General features: G+C 42.4%; 1 protein-coding gene across 2 annotated transcripts; it reads left to right on the top strand.

The window, feature by feature from the left end:
* The first annotated feature begins 881 nt into the window (after positions 1–881).
* Positions 882–15,172, top strand: HAO2 (hydroxyacid oxidase 2). Of its 2 annotated transcripts, XM_058537245.1 has the most exons (7): positions 882–1,012; positions 2,730–2,881; positions 5,029–5,312; positions 6,571–6,780; positions 10,512–10,670; positions 11,039–11,108; positions 15,117–15,172. In XM_058537245.1, the coding sequence occupies exons 1-7, from the start codon at positions 882–884 to the stop codon at positions 15,170–15,172; spliced, it is 1,062 nt and encodes a 353-aa protein (XP_058393228.1). The 2 variants fall into 2 exon arrangements, with proteins under 2 accessions (XP_058393228.1, XP_058393231.1); XM_058537248.1 differs by lacking the exon at positions 6,571–6,780.
* The last annotated feature ends 1,888 nt before the right edge of the window (positions 15,173–17,060 follow it).

Consider the following 17,060-nt stretch of genomic DNA (forward strand, 5'->3'; position numbering starts at 1 on the left):
AACCCTGCCCTCTCCTCTTTCAGGGGTGGTTGTATCCGAGGTACCAACCTCCAGGTTTACGGGGTTCAGATTGGGAATGGAAACTAATGGAGGTAATATATGTTGTTTTCTTGGTCTCAAAATTAGCAACATGTCCAAGGACCCAGCAGAGGAGTTGAAAAAAGTCAGCTTCCTTCCCCACAGCAACCACAGCCCAGGCAAATCAAATATCCAGAGGTTCCTGGGAACTCCCGGATATTAGTATCAGTTCAGCCCCAATTTTCCACCCTGATGGATCTCCTCCCAAAAAGGCACAGAGGTATGAAATAACCCTCCAGCATTCAGGAAATGCTCGTAGTGACTCAAATGATGAGGAAAAAGCCACCTAGAAATGAAGCTGGTGAGACAATTAGGAGCCAGGTCCTGGAAAGCTGTGAGTGTCATGATATAGGCCCTTGAAAGACAAGAGGCATGATCAGACTTGCATTTTAGAAAGATTCCAGGCAGCTGGAGGGAAAAAAGATGGAGAGTGATTCTGGAGGCTAAAAGACAAAGATAAGAAATTTTTGTAATATTCTTCGAAGAGTTGGTGGGGCCTCAACTAGACCTGAGGCAGTGGGCATAGAGATAAGGGGACAGATATGAGGCATACTTAGAAAACCAAATAATCAGGACTTGGGGATGGGGGTGGGAGAATGGAGGAGTCCAGCATGACTCCCTGCTTTCTGGCTGGGGTATCAGTATCTTTGGTAGTCTATCCATTGAGATAAAGAATACAGGGGGTTAATGTTGAATCCGAATAGCTTCATGCTGTAGGCCCCCTTCACTCTCTCCTCTACATCTGAGGTATTCTTACTGGGTTCTGTTTGTTTTGGTTTGGTTTTTCCTTTGAAGGTCCAGAAATGCCCTTCGTGTGTTTGACAGACTTTCAAGCCCGTGCACGGGAGCGTCTCTCGAAGTTGACATGGGATTATATTGAAGGAGGAGCTGGTGAAGGCTTCACGCAGGAAGACAACATCACAGCATTTAAAAAGTTTGTTTTTTTGTTCTGTATCCTTTCTATTGTTAAGCTAAGGTGCACTGGTTGAGAGCGCCTCAGAAGGTAGTAGTTCTGGTTTCTGCCTCCAAAGAAGACAGAATATTCAAGTTATAATAATGGTTTTTGTTGTTATTTTGGTTTTCGGGTTTTTTTTTTTGAGGGGTGGACAGGTGGCTGGGGAGAGGTTGCATAGAGAGAGAACTTATCTCAGTGCACAAGTGAATCACTCCCCATCTGCATCCCAGCAAATTTGCCACCTGACAAGATAGGACAAGAGTCCCAGGTTGCTGGTCACGTGGGCAGGGAGGAGAAGCCAGCTGTATAAGCCTAAATCTCCTCAGTTCCTAAACTTCTGGTTTGGAGGACAGAATGTACAACAGGAAAGAGGACTCAGGGTTGGAGGAAATATGGAGACCCAAGGAGTCTTAGGAATGAAAGAAGAGTGATTCAAAGGTTGGACTGGAACAACAAGGGATAGAGCATGGATCAGTCAACAATAGCCCACAGGCCAAGTCAGGCCTCCCGCCTATTTCTGTATCGTCCACTAGCTAAGGATGGTTTTTCATTTTTAAATGGTTGAAAAAATCAAAGGAATGATAATTTGTCACATGTAAAAATTATATGAAGTTCATATTTTGATGTCCATAAACAAAGTTTTGTTGGAACACAGCCATGCTCAGTCATTTACATATTGTCTATGGCTGCTTTTACATTACAACAGCGAGCAGAATAATTGTGACAAAGACTACGTGGTCCATAAAGCCTGAAATATTTACTGTCTGGTCCTTTACAGAAAAAGTTTACTGACCGCTATAATAGAGAGGTCCGAAGAAAACTGAAAAATGGGATACAAAGTGAACACTATATTCTAAATTTTCATACTTAATTAGCACTATAATAAGCACTTTAATTGCTTTATCTCATTTTGTCTTCACAAGACTATTAGGAAATTTGGATCATTGCTCCAATTTCACAGATGAAGTAACTGAGGCTATCTAACTCAAGTTTGCACACTCAGTATTTCCAGAAAAATCTTTCTAAGTTTGTGTACATAAATAATAATATTTTATGAAAAACAAGCATTTTTGGACCCTGAGGCTAAGTATCTATTAGTCTTAAAAGTGTGTTTTATATATTTATTATTTGTGAATTTTCCTACCTTCTTCTTAAGCAGTATTTAAGTCAAATCTTCAAACGAATTAGCCACTAGCAAAAAAACCAACAATAATGCCATGTCATTCTCTGGGATTTGTCCTCTTTCAGTGACCTTTTCTTACTTTGTGGAGACTTGATTCTAACCTGAGAGGGAAATAGCCTGGAATTCCTTCCTGCTTATTCTTTTCCTTTCTAGTCCTTGTTAAAATGAATCATTCAAACCATCCAAGTGCTGAGAGTCTGGTCAGGGAGGCACAGCTCAAAGACACAGACCCCTGTTGGAGCAAGGCAGGGAATGGTGTGGACCATACGTACAGGGAGTTCAGAGAAGGCAGGTTAATAAGGAATAGGGTGTTGGGAGAGGCTTTCTGTAGCGGGACCTCCAGTTGGTCTATACTGCCTAATCAGCTACCAGCCAACTGACCCAGCCAGAGGTTTCTTGGAACCTAGTCTGGTCTAGACCTGTACCAGGAATCTAGAGGCCCCAGCACCAGGCAGCACCCCAATGCTGGAGAGTAATCCCACCAATAGAAAATCTCTTTGTTGTCCAGCACAGAATTCGCCTCCGTCCCCGGTATCTGAAAGATGTGTCAGAAGTGGACACCAGAACCACAATCCAAGGGGAGGAGATCAGTGCCCCCATTTGCATCTCACCCACAGGTTTCCACTGCATCGCCTGGCCTGATGGAGAAATGAGCACGGCCAGAGGTATGAACAAACCCCATCTTGAGGGTCCCTTCCCAGGGACCCTGAAGTAAGCAGGAGGTATTTAGAGCAGGGGCAGGCAGCTCCAAGATTTCTCTATAGAAAGGGTTTAGGGAAAGCAATCTGGTTAGAATTAAGGAGGGTGGAAAAAGGAATGCTTAAAGCTATGTTTGCTAACATTTCACCTAAGATTGAGAAAATACCCATTTTCCATAATAAAGAATGGTTAGAGTGGGAAAGGGGCTACAGATTAATAGGAGGTTTGAAAATCCCACCAAGCCATCCCACAGAAGAGGGACACTGGCTCCTCTGACACACTATCTGTGGGGAAAGGGATGCTCAATGTGGCATCAAGGGTAGGGCTCTCTTTGACCACTCCTGGGCCAGGGCTGGAGCCAAATGGTGAATCTCTGAAGTTCGGATGAGGAGAGGGTCATGACATTAGGTCCTTAACACAAGGCCCTGGCAGGTGCTCTTGTCCAAATATTCCATTTCCTTTCACCTCAATTGACTTTGTTATCTTATTTGACAAAAAGTTTCTTGTTGGGGTATGTCTCCTTCCTAGTAGCCCCTCATTCTCTTCCCTCATTCCCCACCCACCACTAAAAAATAATGAGAAGAGAAGGAAAGAGAAGGGAAAGGAAGGGAAGGGAAGGGAAGGGAAGGGAAGGGAAGGGAAGGGAAGGGAAGGGAAGGGAAGGGAAGGGAAGGGAAGGGAAGGGAAGGAAAGGGAAGGGAGGGGAGGGGAGGGAAGAGAGGGGAGGGGAGGGGAGGGGAGGGAAGAGAGAGGAAGGAAGGGGCTAAAAATATTCCTGTGGCTCCTCTGTAATCTTCACCCTGGGCCAAATCTATTTTTTTGCAAGTTTCCCAGGGGTTCCCTGGGCTCTTTTCCTTTGACTCCATGATACAAGAAGCAATGAATCCAAGAATTCTAGAGCTGAAAGTGACATCTGTCGGGTTAGGAACAAAATCTGGCTAGGTTGAAATATGAATATGAATATATGAATATGACTACTTTATTAAATCTTCATGGTTGAATGTGTTGTATTGTTTTGAGAGTGGGGAAGACACCCCAAAAGAATTGGGTATCTCCTGTTGACATTAGGAATTGAAAATATTAATTCTTGATTAGGCCAAATTCTCTGCCCATGGGTTGTAGAATGGTAGTGACATTAACCTGTTGAAGAATGCTACAGAAAATGATTAAAGTAAGAAATGAGAAACATGCCATGCAGCAGCAGTTGTCTACGTCATGGTCACCATCATCGTCATCAACCTTATTATCACTAGCATTTATACAATACATAAGTTTGTAATTTAAAAAATGCTTCCATATCTAGTATCTTATTTAATCTCCCAACAACCCTATAAAAGAGATATTATTATTTCCTCCATTTTACAGATAAAGAAAATGAGACTCAGTCTGGCCCGGTGGCGCAGCAGTCAAGTGTGCGCACTCCGCTGTGGCAGCCTGGGGTTTGGATCCTAGGTGTGCACTGATGCACTGCTTGTCAGGCCATGCTGTGGCAGTGTCCCATATAAAGTGGAAGAAGATGGGCACAGATGTTAGCCCAGGCCCACTCTTCCTCAGCAAAAAGAGGAGGATTGGCGACAGATGTTAGCTCAAGGCTGATCTTCCTCACAAAAAAAAAAAAAAAAACAGAAAAGAAAATGAGACTCAACACCATACAGCTAAAAAGTGGTAGAACTAGTGTTCTTCTAACTTCAGATATCATAATTTTTCCACTACAAGCTCAGTCTTCTCCATTGGAGTTACATTTTCTCATCCTTTGCCGTCTTTAATTCCCTTCTGCTTCATTAATGAGTTCACCAGAAGCCCATTTCCTATCTAAATGCTGCAGCATCCCCAAAATGGTTCAGGGGACTAAACAAATCTCTAGTTGGAAATATTTTAGTATGAACTACAGTGTTTGTAAGACAGGTTGTACAAAGGGTGACCCAGACAGCTTTAGGCCTCCCAGTGTGATCAAACGCCTCCTATCCCAGCCCCACAGGGAAGTGGAATGAAGTTAAGCTCTATCTTCACTCACATGGCAAGCTGGCCAGAGACAGCACAGACTCCTAGGGCTTCTCATCCCAGTCCAGAATGCCTCTATCCTCCAACCTGAGTTGTGTCATTTGCTTTGCAGCTGCCCAAGCAGCTGGTATCTGCTACGTCACCAGCACGTATGCCAGCTGTACCCTTGAAGACATTGTTTCTACTGCCCCCGGAGGCCTCCGGTGGTTCCAACTCTATGTGCAGCGGGACCGACAGCTAAACAGACAGCTGATCCAGAGGGTAGAATCCCTGGGTTTCAAAGCTCTGGTAATCACTGTGGATGTACCCATAAGTGGCAACAGGTGGCATGACGTTCGAAACCAATTGGACTTGAAGACAAACTTACTGCTGAAAGATCTTCGATCACCTAAAGAGGTAGGAGAGATACTAGAACGAGTGGGCAGGCATTAGAGGAGGCAAATTACCATCCCTCTTTCCTCCCTTCTTTCTTTCCACAAGAAATCATTGAGGGTCTGTTCTGTGCCAGACACTGGGAATGCAGCAGTTCAAAAAGCAGATCTGGTTCCTGCTGCCCAGAACTTCCCAACAAGCAGAATATAAGACAAAATATTCTTCCCCCTGGAGTTGCCCAACCTTTTACCAGAAGTGTTCTGGCCCGGACTGGATGCTGAGAAATAGGAAAGCTAGGGAAAGGATTTTTTCATGAAATAGGAAAGTAAACTAAACAAGTTCTTCCAACATTTTCTGCTTTATGGCACACTTAGAAAATAATAATTTTGGATGGCACACTAAGATAAACTGTGAAGATAAACGTCTGAAGAGGATGCTCACACCCAGGGTGACTGACCCATGGAGTGTAGCCAGCCCAGGCCCCACCCTGCTGCCTTGAGAACTGAGGGCTCAATATCTCTGCACACCTAGAATTCATCCATGAAGCACCAGGGTACTACAGCACGCTTGTTTGGAATCGCTGAACTAGGTGACTGCAAAGGCCACTTCCCCCATTAAAATCCTACAGTCAGATGGGATGGAGTGCCCCAGAAAGAAAAAGCCATGGTGAAGTTGGAATCCCTTGGCTACAGTGGAGATGGTGATACCAGACTTTTCAGCCAATGGGCAGCTGAGATACCTAGCCAAGTGACTCAACAGTTCTACTCATTAACACAAATTGGCCTTGAGATTTTCTATAATCCTTATCTCAGATTCCAGAGACACATTGCAATTTATGGATATTTGACTCACATGGTGAGCCAAGAATAAATATTGAGTAATATCTGATTTAGGATTATTGAAGTATTGCTTAGTTCTTGTTACCCTGTGCATTTCTCAACCACAACACATTACATTGGCCTATGAATGCTTTTGCTTACCTTATCTCACTTACTAAACTGTGAGTTCTTTCAAAGTAGGGATTGTGTCTTATTTGTCTTTTTGTCCCCAGATCCTGACATAATTATTGAGCAGGGACACAATTAATGCTTAATGAATAAGCAATTGAAGTAGAAATTCTTTTTACACAAATTTTGTTAGAAAAATGAGCTAGAAGTGTTGGATTTTGTTGTTCCTCTTTTCAAGTTTATAAATGGTGACTCTCCAAACGTGTCTCGGCCTTGGAATAGATCAAGCGGTCTTGAAGGAGTTCAGGACTAAGGTTCTCTTTTATTCCCCACAGAGAAATTCAATGCCTTCTCTCCAGATGTCCCGCATTGACCCATCCATCTGCTGGGATGATCTCTCCTGGTTGCAGAGCATAACTCAATTGCCCATCATCCTGAAAGGGATCTTGACAAAAGAGGATGCAGAGTTGGCTGTGAAGCACAATGTCCAAGGCATCATTGTTTCCAATCATGGTGGGAGGCAGCTTGATGAGGTTCCCGCTTCTGTAAGTAGGATGACTTCAGAGGGGGTGTGTTTGTGAGTGGTGTGTGTGTGTGTATTTGTCCACAGCAAGGTACTCTGTGCAATTTGGTGCACACTCCCCTCTCCCTTACCACATATGTTGGTACACACCTGTGAATTTTAAGAACTTTTAATCATTAATGATAGCCTAGCGTGTGCCAGGCTATTTTTACAAACTTTACATACATCATCTCTAAATCTCACAATGGTCCTGCAAGATGAGTATTACTATTCCTATTTTACAGATAAGGATACTGGAGTTTAAAGATATTAAACTCTTGTTCACACTTTGACAAGTTAGTAAGTGGTTAAGGTGGAATTTGATAGGAGAGATGTTCTAAAGGTGCTGAGGTGGTCTCCTGCCTTCTGGAAGAAAGTGTACCCCTTGAAGTTTGCCTGTTGCATAGATTGTAACTTCACATTTTCTCATGTGATACATCCCAGGAAGGAACCGTGCCTCACTCGAGCTAACAAATAACCGTCTTTCACAATAAAACTTAAAAATACCTTAGGAATCCTTTGCTAAAAATCTGAGACAGTCTGTAATGTTTCCCCTAACTTATGAATTTATGTCCATTATGAATGGAGTTTGGGGAAAGAAAATGAAGAGGAGGGAGGCAGAGAAAGAATCTTTAAATGGGAATTAATTGTTGATTTATTTTCATGGGGATATATAGCTTATATTTTTTCAAGAGATTCTTCTATTGCTGCTTGACTCATTGTAAGGAACGGAAGTGGGTTTTTCTTCTCTTAAGTTTTTTTGGCCTTTTTATTATATAAGTAAAACACGTTCACTACAGATAAATTAAAAAATATACATAGGAAAGGAATAAGATAAAAATCACCCCTAATTTCATCACTATCATTAACGACAATATTTTGGTAATTCTTTTTATCAACTCCTTAATGCAAATATAACATTTTAGGTTTAAAAAACTATACATAATATTTTGTAATTTTCTTCTTTTCACTCATTAATATATTAATAGCATCATTTCATCTCAATGTATATGCTTCTCTTATTTTTTATGGTGTGTAGTATGAATGGCCAATTTTTATAACCAACTTTCTATTGTTGAACATCTGGATTGCTTCCAAGTTTTTGCTACTTTAACCAATGCATCAGTGACCATCCTTAAATCTTCAGCACATTTTCAAGGACTTCTTTAAGACAAATTCCAGCAAATAGAAAAGGTACATCAGTTGGTTTGTACATTCCAAGGCTTGTGAGGCTTGGAGGTTTAAGGTGCCAATTACTCGCCTCCTCTTCCCCACCAGGCTCTAACTGAGAGAGAACAGGCACAGAATGACAAGCCCACATGGAAAGCAATGGGCACACTTTACTGCGGCTCTCAGTAAGAGCTGAATTGAAGGAAACGATCAGGCCTACTGCTTCCCACACCAACTCTTGACCTATGACCCCAGGAGAAAGCAGGTCTGTAGAACACACGCCAAGCTCTCTCACCCAACTCCTGCCAGGATGCCGATAATGCCACCTCTCGTACACCCAGTAACTGGCAGAACAGATAGTACAAAAGAACGTAGCAGGCCCTGGGCAGTCCCAATTGTGCTTACTAGATGGGAGCAGAAAGCAAAGAAGAACCCATCACGAATAAGCAGCAAAAAGGGTAGAATATTGAAATAACTCTAATAAAACATTATACTATAGGCTCTGTCTCATGAATCAGTTTAGCTAGTCTTGCTCCCTTGGGGAGGACTGAGTCATAAGTGGAGAAAGAGGCCGACTGATTCTCCCACTGCAGTTCCTCAACAGAGAATGAGTGTTGGCGAAGGCAGGAGCCAGAAAGAAGAATTTCTCCTACCCTGTCATGCTGATCAACATGTTGTTCTCCCAAATCATTTAGCGTAACAACCAAACCCAAGGTCATCCAGGAACAGTGCCAAAATTAGTGTGAAGCTAGTGAGGTACATGCCTCTGGCTCAAAATTTAAGGTGCCAGAAAAACTTGATAAGATAAATAATAGTTTAATGCATTATTTTAAAAATGAAAATTAATGCAAAAAATCCAAGCTGAACAAAATATCAACATTTTAAATATCAATAAGACAAGATAAATTATAATAGAGACAAAATCTGTCCCTGCACTTGTATAACCCTGCCTCACTCATCTCACCGTAATCCTGGCTCTGGATTCAATAAAACTTTATTTATAAAAACTAGCACCCAGCTCACAGATCAAAGGTTGCCATTTGATTTTTTAAACATTGCATTCAAATATTATTTATCTGAATTTTTTGGCACCCCGTAAATTTTGTACCTAAGTGCCTTCTCACTCCTCTAACCCTAGTCCCCTCCCCATGAAGGCTATGACTCTGAGTGAAGTCCCTATCTCTATAAGGTTCCATATCTGACATTCCTTGTGTTTCCTCCTGGGACTAGGGAAAAGGAATAAGCTAGCTATTGTCCCCAGAAAGCTCTGATGAATGTCCTGTTGTGACCTATCACTGGACCTTAGGCTGAAAATCTGTATCTCAAATTCCATCAGCTCCATTATCCAATAAGGCTCACTAGAAGAATTTGCACAAACACATTTCTTTCTTTTTCACAACATCATAGAAATATTCCAAATAATTCCATGCTGGGGCTATAAAAATATCCCTTATTTGAACATGCATTCCCTCCACTTATTACATGTAAGCCCAAAACATATTTAATTATCCTCTCCATGTAAATTAAAGTGCAAAGTTCTTTCCTCCCAGATTTCATGTTCCGCTGAGTCTCAACCAAGGGATCTCATTCAGGTAGAATTCTGACTGATTCCTTCAGCAGCAGAAGTCCCCCTAGGGCCCAGTTTCTATTCCTCCTCTGGTTGTCTGTGCCCTCAAAGGGGCGCAGAACAGGAGCCCTGAGGCAATTCTAGAACTCTTTCCCCAAGTCTTTTCCCAGACTCTGCTGTCACCCTTCCTTACAGACTTGGACGTGACCAGAAGCATGAAGCCTGGTGCACCTTGGGTCAACAGCGCCTGTTGGCCACAGATCCTAGAATTGAAGAGGCAAGGTGAGAGATAGGGTCCAGTGGAAAAACCAGGCCAACGTGATAACCTGCTTTTCTTTTGTCTTTCAAAGGCTTCAAATCTACTTTTACAGTGTCGCCACTGCATTCCTATCCCATGTCTCAGATAACCCATAAGGGAGTCAGGAACAAGTTGCTCAAACGTGTGTAAGGAACAATGTGCAGCCCAGTTACACAAGAGAGGCTGCAGTACAGACACTCGGGCCACGGCTGATCACTCTTGTTTTGCCAAAAAGACTTAGCAATGGAGAACACTTCTAGCTGTGCCACCCTAGAAACAGAGAAGGTGGAAGAAAAGCAAAATCAAAATGTTCTTTAAAAAGAAGAACATTAAAATGAACACCGTAAATGGAAAATGTCCGCTTTAGGGTATGAAGAGGAACCAAGAATATCTTCCAAGCCATAGACATCCAAACAAGTGAGTCAGAGAGAAGCTGCCCTCTGTCAGAGCAGAAAATGGCAGGAGGGAGAGCCCACAGAAAGTTCCTGGGCCTCAGGAACATAGCTACACTGCTTTGATAGACGCCAGCAGCCTCAAGAGCAGGAGGAGAAGAAGCTGTTAGACATCACCCTGCTTGGACTTCCTGGTCCCAGCCCACATTGAGGGGGCACCTCTGTCCCATGATGCCCTGAGAGTCAAAACGGAAATCCCTTGAGCAACGCATGTCTCTCCTTTTCAGATTGATGCCTTGACAGAAGTGGTGGCTGCTGTGAAAGGAAAAATTGAAGTGTACATGGATGGTGGGATCCGAACTGGCAATGACGTGCTGAAGGCTCTGGCCCTCGGGGCTAAGTGCATTTTTCTGGGGAGACCAATCCTGTGGGGTCTCGCCTGCAAGGTGAGAGTGTTAAGATGAAAACCAACTGGAAGATACTGCGCTTCTCATTCTTTTCCATGCTTTTCTGTAGTTTAGCCCCCAAGCCTAGCCATTTTTCAAGGTGCCCCAGATTCCTAAAGAACACTTACACCTGGCCCGCAACTGCATGCTTCCTCTGCAGTATGTTGCAAATATTCAAGAGCTCTCACCCTTATCTTTTCCCTCTTTGCTTTCCTTTATTCTCAACATAGTTCTAATCTCACAGATACCCCCCATCACCCCACCACAGCTCTGAGCACGCCTAGAAGTTATACTCAGCATATGGTCAAAATGTTCCTTCATGCCTCTTTTTGTCTCTCTCCCTCTTTCTCTCTTTGTCTTGGGAACAGGGTGAACGCGGCGTTGAGGAAGTTTTGAACATTTTAAAAAATGAGTTCCACACTTCCATGACCCTTACAGGTGAGTTTTTACAATTCTTTTCCTGATTTGGAGCTGAAAGTGGGAGATCTGAAGAACAGGAGCGGCTGCCCCTCCTTCTACTTTACCTTCCCCGGCCCATTTGCTGTCCAGAAGAGAGAGCAGGGAAGAAATATCCCAGACAAAAATTAAGCACAAACTTGAAATGCGGTAATATGTGCTACAAAAGCAAATGCCACTTCAGATTATGGGAGAGAGTGTTCCATTACTCTGGCCTGTTCGGATCACATCAGGCTTGTTGGATGTGATTCTGAGTGTCATCTTTTAAGTAATATTCATGGACTGTGAAAAGTCGAGATATTATGTCAAAGAGGAGCATAGAGGGGCTGGGGAGATAGATACAAACAGGAGGAGAGAAGAGGGAGAAGGAAAGCTTTGTCCTGTGTAACCACAGAAGGCAAGACAAACGTGAATGTCTCGAAGTTATGTGCAGGTGGATTTCAGTCAAAAATGAAATTATTGTAAAGTAGTGCTCATAAAGACTCATACGTTTTAGCCAAGCCTGGAATCCCAACGATCCTGTAAAACAGTGGTTCTCAACTAACGAATGTAAATTCCCTCTTGAGGGGCATTTGGTTTGGGTTTTTAGTTTATTTTTTTCTAATTGGCACAGTGACTGCACGGGAGTACTGCAGGTATTTAGTGCACAGGGATGCTGACTGTCTTAAAATGCTTGGAGGGGTCTCATAGAAAAAAAATGTGCTACCCAATGCCAATAGCCAACAGCTCTGTCTTTGACTGTCTTTGTCTGCTGAGGATGGTCATTGATTGCAATGTGAGAGGACAGACAAGATGGACCCCAGTAAGACCTCCATTCACTCCTCAATTCTAAACTTTGGTAATAACAGAGACCTTCTCCAGAAGTAAGGGAATAATGAATCAAGAGCTCTGACATGGACTCAATATCACTTTCATGCCATTAACTTATTTCCACAGATGCTACCAAGCATTTGCCATGTGCCAGGTTCAAGTCTGGTTTTAGTCTGATATTTAGACAAGTATCTTGTATTCCGTGTCCAAGTTTCATAGTGTCCATTGAAGTTGCAGACTCAACCTTTTGGGCTTGAGTAATAGCAGTTAGAAAACTTAGAACAGGGGCCGGCCCCACGGCTTAGCGGTTAAATGCGCGTGCTCCACTACTGGCGGCCGGGTTCGGATCCCGGGCGAGCACCGACGCACCGCTTCTCCGGCCATGCTGAGGCTGCGTCCCACATACAGCAACTAGAAGGAGGTGCAACTATGACATACAACTATCTGCTGGGGCTTGGGGGAAGGAAAGGAGGAGGATTGGCAATGGATGTTAGCTCAGGGCTGATCTTCCTCACAAAATAAATGAATGAATGAATGAATGAATAAATAAATAAATAAATAAATAAATAAAGGAATGGGAAACTATTAAAAAAGAAGAAGAAAAGAAAACTTAGATCAGCTTTAACACCAGCACCAGCCTAATTTCCACCGAGCAGATGAATAGAAAAAAAGGGAAATGGATCAAGTCATTGAGGACCAGGACCATCAGCTTTTGACCAGAGCCATACTACTCAAAGCCTATGAAAATAAGTCAGCAAATGCTCCAATGTCACCAAGCCCCTCCCCCGAGGGAGGGGCACAGTGGGAACAGATGTCATATTGGTGTCTTTTGCCCCTGGGAGGGAGGGCAAGAGAGATGGGAGGACCTATGGGCTTCTGCAGATTCCAGGAAAATGAGATGACTTCTGCTCCCCCAAATATTTCTAATGGCGAAATGATGTCTGAACTTCTTTTAACAGAAACCTGTTGGGGGAATTCACAATAACAAAGCTTTTTTATTCCACCAAAAGTTTACACTACACAACCACTGGGGTGTACATGGTGGCTGGGAAATCTTTTTCTGAAATAGAGAGTGTGGAGCACCCTTTTTAAAAGGGGGCAGGGAAAACAGAAAGAAAAAAGAGGATTATGAGCAGTTTTATGCCCAACTTTTTATACTCCTCTTCTTCTAATTGTTCTACAATGAGAATGTCCTGTTTTAAATGTATAGAAAAATTAGTAATCAAACGTGGGACAGAGAAAAGAGTTCGGGGAGGAAGAGAAAGAACAGGAAAGCCAGGTGGAAGGGCACCCCTCGGCATCCTCTGTGTGAGAATCTCTCCTCCAGGGAAGACTTGCAGGCTAGTCCCTGGGGAGAGGGGATCTCAGGTGGGGGCCTGTGCTTTTGGTGGAACTCACTAAAATTCAGAATCATAGCATGAAACCCCAGAGATTCTGTTACCCCTTAGCCCTTCCCTGCACAATGCATGTAAAACGCCTGACACACGATCAGCACCAGATAGGTGATCAGTTGACACGACTTCTCTCTCCTAATTCCCCTGGAAATGTGTGATATTTTTCCCTTATGACCCTGTGGCATCACAGCCACGGAAGAGAACCCTATTTGCCCTATTGCTGAAAACAAAATAAGATTAAAAGTAATGTTTTTCTAACTACAAAGCCAATTGCTGAAATTGTAGAAAGGCTAAAATCATGATTTGTTTTGAAAAGCAAAAATGTCCATATATAAATCATATCAAGACAAGCCTACACAGACCTCACTGAGGTCTCATCCCTCATAAGGGGAGAAGGCTGAATTAGAAAAGTGTACAATAGTTTGGAATTGCCCACTTCACTTTAAATTAACCAAAGCATTTTAGTGTAAATATCCTCCTAAGTTACAGTAATGAAAAAGCAAGAATAAATTGTACTTATGCATTCTTTCTCAAACTTTTACTGAACCTCTACCGGGTGCAAGGCATTGTCCTTGGTACAGCGCAGGACCCAGAAACCAGTCTGATGAGAGAGAACACTAAGTAGAGCCAGGACACAAATATCGCAGGGCTTCCATGTGAATGGAGGCTTCAAACTGTCTCAAAATGACATCGTAACAGTTTGATGCAACTATCGAGATATTTTTCATAGTTTAAATATTACTTTTACTACAATATATAACTAGAGATTACATTTTGGCATCTCTGTGCTTCTTGAGTAGGTCAGCCTGCTATGAAGCCCCACTATTCTCTTCCCCGAAACTCAAAGCTCTCAAGGTCATTGTCAATTCTGAGGAGAGCCACCTCTGGCTCCAAAGTCCTGCTTCTGCTGAATTAGTTCAATTTGCAGGCTGTTTATGTATCCCATGCCTGCTGTTTCTGTCCACTACAGTCAACTCAGGGGAGAAACTCAACTCTTTCCTCTGTTTGCATCTTTAAGAAAAGACCCTCTCATTAGTTATATTTTTGTGAGTATTACGTTTCACTAAAGTTATGTTTTAGGAGGTGAAGGTGCATGCATCATGGATGTGGGAAGAACTTCACGTGAAACATTACACATCCTGTTACTAAATTCTTTCAGCCTTCTCATCCCCAGGGATTTTTCACTGTCTTCTTGAGCCCACAATTCTCCACCCCAAACCGTCATGCTAGTTTCTGTTTCTCCCTTCTCTCTCTACTTCTTATCTGAAGTTAGTCTCTTCAATCCCTGTGTCTAATCTCAGCTACAGTCTTAATATTGCATTTTAATTAACATCCTCCACTAAAGAAGGGTGTTTCACTTTACAGAACTTTCCCCCAGAAGACAGTTGCTGTATGAAATACTCACTCCGTCTCTTAGGCTGTCCCTGAGTCATATTCCTCCCTGACAGATACTTCCTATATCCCTGAGCCTTATCAGGACTGAGACAAAGGTCAAGTATATCTATTGCATTACATGAATTGATTTAAAAAATGCCAAAATAGTGTTTTTATATTTTTACCATGCCATTTTGACATGGCTGTGTTAAAAGAGGACACAGGCACAGGTGCACAAAAAAATTCCCAATGCAATCAGAATTATGTTATTCATTCTGTATACATAACCTTTCATCAGGGTGAGCATGCAGATCAAGTCAGGCTTGTTCTCATTGCATCATCCCATTCCCATGATGGAGTTGGTTACTGGTGTTTTAGAGAAATGAGTTTTTTCACTGCATTGTTCTTTTAGGCTGCCGGTCAGTTGCCGAGATCAACCGGGACCTGATCCAGATCTCCAGGTTGTAGAGAAAGAGAGCTAATGACCAGACTGCTGAAGTTGCCCACAGGAGGAAGGCAGACTCATAGCATTGTATGTGGTGCCATCCTGCCTAGGCCCCATCCTATTCAGCGGCTCATCTCCTGCACCTCAACCATTCCACACCCTGTGCTTCAGGCCCCCCAAACCCCTTATCTTCCTCAAACATGTCATGCTCTTCTTTGCCTCACTGCCTTTTATATGCTGATCTCTTCCCTGAAATCCTCTGAATGAAAAGATCTTAAAAGGGCAGATCAATAATGACTGAAATAGTGGATTAAATTTTTTGCATATCCTATATATCTCTATGAAAAAGTTATGGAAATTTGCACTCTGGACAGAAGAGTTATATGTATAAAATATTCCCCAACAAAAATCATACTCCAATCTATAGGTAATAGGGAAATAATATAGTTAGAAACATAGGCTTTGGAGCCATACAGACATGAGTTTAACAGTCTGGATTGCTACTGACAAGCTGTGTGACTTGGGAAAGTTTTTCAATCTCTCTATGCTTCCGTGTCCTCATCTATAAAATGAGGATTACACTACCTAGTCTACTAGGTTGGGAGAAAGATTAAGTGAGATAATGTGTGTAAAGTTCTGAGCACAATGCTTAGCACCTAATAGAAGTTTAAGACACAGTAGCTTTTATTATTATTGTTTGGCAAATTCCTATTCATCTTTCAAGACCTTGTTCAAATGTCAGCTATTCTTATCCTGGCTACTTGCTACATGCTTCCTATTATACTTTGCACATTCCACTATTAAAACTCTTATTATAATGTTTTATATTTATTTATTTATTTGCATGTCCCTTTCCACAAATAGACTGTACATGGATCTAAGCATGAAACTGTATACTTGGTACTGGGCTTGGCATATAGCAGCATCTCAATGAATATTTGTGGGATGCATGGATGGATGGATGGATGGATGGGTGGGTGCATGGATGGATGGACTGACGATAAATGAATGAAAGGCGAGATGGAAAATGAATAAATACTCTACCAGAATAAAAACTCCCTAGACCAGTAGTCAGCTAAAATAGACTTCTAGAGCAGAGGAACCAAGCTGAATAAGATCTGACACTTGAAGACATAAAGAAGGTTAGGGATGGAAATCAATGTCCTAAATAAACAACCTCAGAACTGGTTTCCCCATATTCTGTCTTGTTCCTTCTTAACTTCTGTTCTCTATACAACAACCAGAGAGATTTTCTTTTAAGCAAATCCTATGTCTCACCTGTTTAAAGCCTTTCTATGGCTTCCCATTTCATTTAGTATAAATTCTATACTGATCGCCAGCTCTCCAGGGCACTGCATGATCCGGTTCTTGCTGGTCCTTCCAACTCACTTCTTCATCATTCTCCCCTTTGCTCACTATGCCCTGCCACATTGCCTCCTTTCTATCCCTTAAACAAGCAAAACTCTTTCTTGCCTCTGGACTTTCACACTTACGGTTCCCTCTACATAAAATGTCCTTCCTCATCCTCTTCCCTTGGTTGGCTCCTTCTTGACATTTAGATCTCAGCTTAAATGTCACCTCCCCAATGGGGTGAGATTTCCCTGACCATCCTATCTAGAATGGGCCCTACTTTACTTATCACATCACCCTGGTTTTCCCCTTCCTAGCACTTACTACATTCTGCAATTAACTTATCTTTTGTTTATTTGTTTATTGTTCATCAGCACCAGCACAGGGACCTTAATCAGTCTTGCTCACCACTACATTCCCAGATCCTAGCACCATGCCCAACACCATAGAAGGCTTTGAGTAACCATTTGTTAAACGAATTCATCCAAAAAGGCAAAGCTAGATCAAACTGCATTGTCACATCTGGAGAATTATAGCAGTCCCAGAGGGAAAACAGTGAGT

Source organism: Diceros bicornis, chromosome 4 (genome assembly GCF_020826845.1).
Source record: "Diceros bicornis minor isolate mBicDic1 chromosome 4, mDicBic1.mat.cur, whole genome shotgun sequence".
In the NCBI taxonomy this organism is placed as follows: Eukaryota; Metazoa; Chordata; class Mammalia; order Perissodactyla; family Rhinocerotidae; genus Diceros; species Diceros bicornis.

What these genes read in the sequence shown, in the direction of transcription:
- HAO2 (XM_058537245.1), top strand. Translation starts at nt 882, where the DNA reads ATGCCCTTCGTGTGTTTGACAGACTTTCAAGCCCGTGCACGGGAGCGT. An exon ending in AGAAATGAGCACGGCCAGAG is followed by an intron (nt 2,882 to 5,028) that starts GTATGAACAAAC and finishes TTTGCTTTGCAG; the next exon opens with CTGCCCAAGCAGCTGGTATC. An exon ending in TGTGGGGTCTCGCCTGCAAG is followed by an intron (nt 10,671 to 11,038) that starts GTGAGAGTGTTA and finishes TCTTGGGAACAG; the next exon opens with GGTGAACGCGGCGTTGAGGA.